The sequence below is a fragment of the Trypanosoma cruzi genome, genomic scaffold (genome assembly GCF_000209065.1).
Source record: "Trypanosoma cruzi strain CL Brener 1047053516815 genomic scaffold, whole genome shotgun sequence".
NCBI classification, from domain to species: Eukaryota; Euglenozoa; class Kinetoplastea; order Trypanosomatida; family Trypanosomatidae; genus Trypanosoma; species Trypanosoma cruzi.
In genome coordinates this window covers 1768-4417 of record NW_001849573.1, presented here as the reverse complement: position 1 = coordinate 4417, position 2650 = coordinate 1768, and the positions used below count along the sequence as shown (strand labels likewise).

Genomic DNA, 2650 nt, shown 5'->3' with positions numbered 1-2650 from the left:
GTGCTCCGCCCATGCAGACAGGCAGGACGGCAGCGGTGCGTGTCGTGCAAAAGAGAGCACCAACGGGCCTGCATGGGTGCGCATGCATATATACAATGGGCACATTATGTGTGTGCCTCGTGGGGTGAGGTGAGGGCGAGAGTCCATGCAAGGGGACACACACACACAGAGAGAGAAGGACGAGTGTGTGTGCGGGCGGTGCACGGCTCTCTCTCCCTCACTCTCACGCGGCCACCACCGCAGCAGCAGCCGCACACGCAACAACAACAAGCAAAAGAGGGGAGGTGGTGTGGGAAGCCGCGGGGCTGCTGTCGCTGTCGCCGGGTGTCGTCACATTTTCTCCTTGGCGTTTTTCTGTTTCTGCGGCAGCCGGAGATGGAGCATTCTCGGGAGTGTCCGTTCCAGTGAATACTTCCCCCTGAAGTGGAGAATGACTGCCATTGGAAGATGACGCAGTTGCTTCTTCTTGACTGCCGGCTGATGTACTCCGTGCGGCAACCGCTGTGGATGCATCGGTGCTCGTACTGTCACTCTCATCCACTGGCGTTTTTATTTCTTGTTGGGGTTCCGTATTCTCAGATTCCGTACTTGATGCTTCCGCTGGGTTCTCCTCATTGTCTTTTGATTTCGTGTTTTGCGTCGCTGGAGGTTTTTGTGCTTTGGATACCGTGAAATCCTCTTTTTCCACTGTTGCCTTTTCCAAATTTCCTTGACTTCCGCAATCCGACACCTCTCCGCAACCCGTATTACTATTTTCAGAACCAGCAGGAAGACCAACAGAAGCAGCATTAGAATTAGCAGGGCCAGGAAGAGAAGAAGGACCAACAGAAGAAACCGCGGCACCAGGAAGACCCGTGGCACCGGAAGAATCATCATTACCACCAGGACCAGTAGGATCAAGAACGCCGGCAGGAGGATCAGCAGTAGGACCAGCAACAGGACCAGAAGCAGCATGACCATCACCACCACCAGCAGGATCACGTGCACCTTTATCTCCGCCTCCACCACCAGAACCAGGACCTGAAGGAGTATCCCTTACCTGCCCATCTTCGGCTTGTATGGCAGGGATAGGCAGTGCTGACCGCAAAGGCGGCGTCGGCATGTATTCATTACATCCGTTCGGCTCATACGATGCATTCATACCCAACACTCCCGACGCCATGCAGCCACCCAGTGCCCTGTTGTCGAGGTCCCTCGCATAAACACCGCCTGCACCGCACCACAGCACGCAGAGGGCACACACCAGCAGCACACGGCCAGTCATCATCATCGCCATCACTCCTGTCACTCGCGTGCAGCCTTCAGCACAAACTAACACCCCGTCAACGCAGAGTGGAAGAAAAGAGGAGGCACGAGTCACACAGCCACGCACCGTCACCGCACAGCAATGAGAGTCACGCACAACAACAATTAGGCGGGCGCGGTTCAACGACAATCAAAAGCAAAAAATAACCGCCTCCCGCCCGTGCACCGTTCCTCACACTCCCACAGTCACTATTACCGTTATTCTCTCGCCTCAGACCCTCACAGGCACGCCACGCCCACTTCAACACGCGCCCCTCCAGCACAGGCCTCGGGATCGTCGGGCCCTCCTGCACACGCAGTCCATCATGCGCTCCCGCTGCGCTGCAAGCGCCCACGGATAAGGTTGGCCGCCATAAAACACATCTCGATGCCCTTCTTGTACATGTAGCGGCACCACAACGTCGTGTGGCCGGTGGCGTCGCAGTGCTAGAAGAAATACGGCGCAACAACCGTGCGAGTCTCCATGTTGCTCAGCTCGCAATTCAACGCGTCCATCACAAACGGGCGCGGCGTCAGCTCGTCCAACGAGTTCAAACAATCATTCTCCCTCGGCGCCCCGTCCTCTGCAGCACCGTCAGCATCTTCCGTGGGGCACGCTCTCGTGCTCCAATCATTCCCACAGAGAAAAAAAAAGGAAGAGATTGTGGATTTGTGCAGAGAGCACAGCGACGGTCACCGCCAGAGAAGGCCATCGTGGCACCGTCAGTCACGCGCCAGCACACGCCGAGCAACACCCACACCCGGCAAAGCAAAAACACAGGGGAGAAGAATGACCCCAAGAGCAGGCGACACCTTCATGCATGGCGGGCATCATGCAGCCGCGTAAACCGGCCACAAACTCAATGCAAAAGGCGTCCCACACACCTCCATCCAATGGCGCCGTGATTCCCACCGCACAGGCACACACGCAGCGGCCTCGCCATGTCAGCACGGGATGCAGGCCAACGTCCCGCCGTCGCCAAAACATTCCTGCATTGCACTTTGCAAATACTTGTGTGGGTGTGTGTTGGAGAAACGGAAAAAAGAGGAGGAGCACAGGGAGGCACATCAACACAGCAAGAGGCACAGATGGATGGCAGCGATACATGCGGTACGGCCCCAACCTCAACAATCACGCACGGTGGCAGCACACACCCATCCACAAATAAAAACAAAAACAAAAGAAAAACATGGCAGCATAGTTTGTGTGTGTGGCGCTGCGGGTGTCTGCCCGCCCTGGCCGCAAGAGAACAAAACAGAAGGGAAAGAATGTGTGCTCCGCCCCACAGGCCCTCGTCGCACGCCCACACGTCGCGGCTCCCTCAGCGCGCCGTTCGTCGCGGGCCCCTCTCATGCGTGCAGCAAG

At 57.0% G+C, this 2650-nt stretch overlaps 1 protein-coding gene and 1 pseudogene across 1 annotated transcript, besides 1 other annotated feature; both read right to left on the bottom strand.

Annotated features, from left to right (window-relative positions):
- Positions 1-2650: a sequence feature (areas merged during assembly that could not be assigned to a particular haplotype. This can correspond to areas where the two haplotypes were merged or to regions with more than two copies in the genome that were merged during assembly.).
- Positions 224-1276, bottom strand: Tc00.1047053457979.10 (mucin-associated surface protein (MASP), putative; the record flags this gene model as incomplete). The annotated part of the gene is made up of 1 exon (XM_797677.1): positions 224-1276. One exon carries the CDS (start codon positions 1274-1276, stop codon positions 224-226), a length of 1053 nt encoding a protein of 350 aa, XP_802770.1.
- Positions 1609-1977, bottom strand: Tc00.1047053457979.5 (annotated as a pseudogene).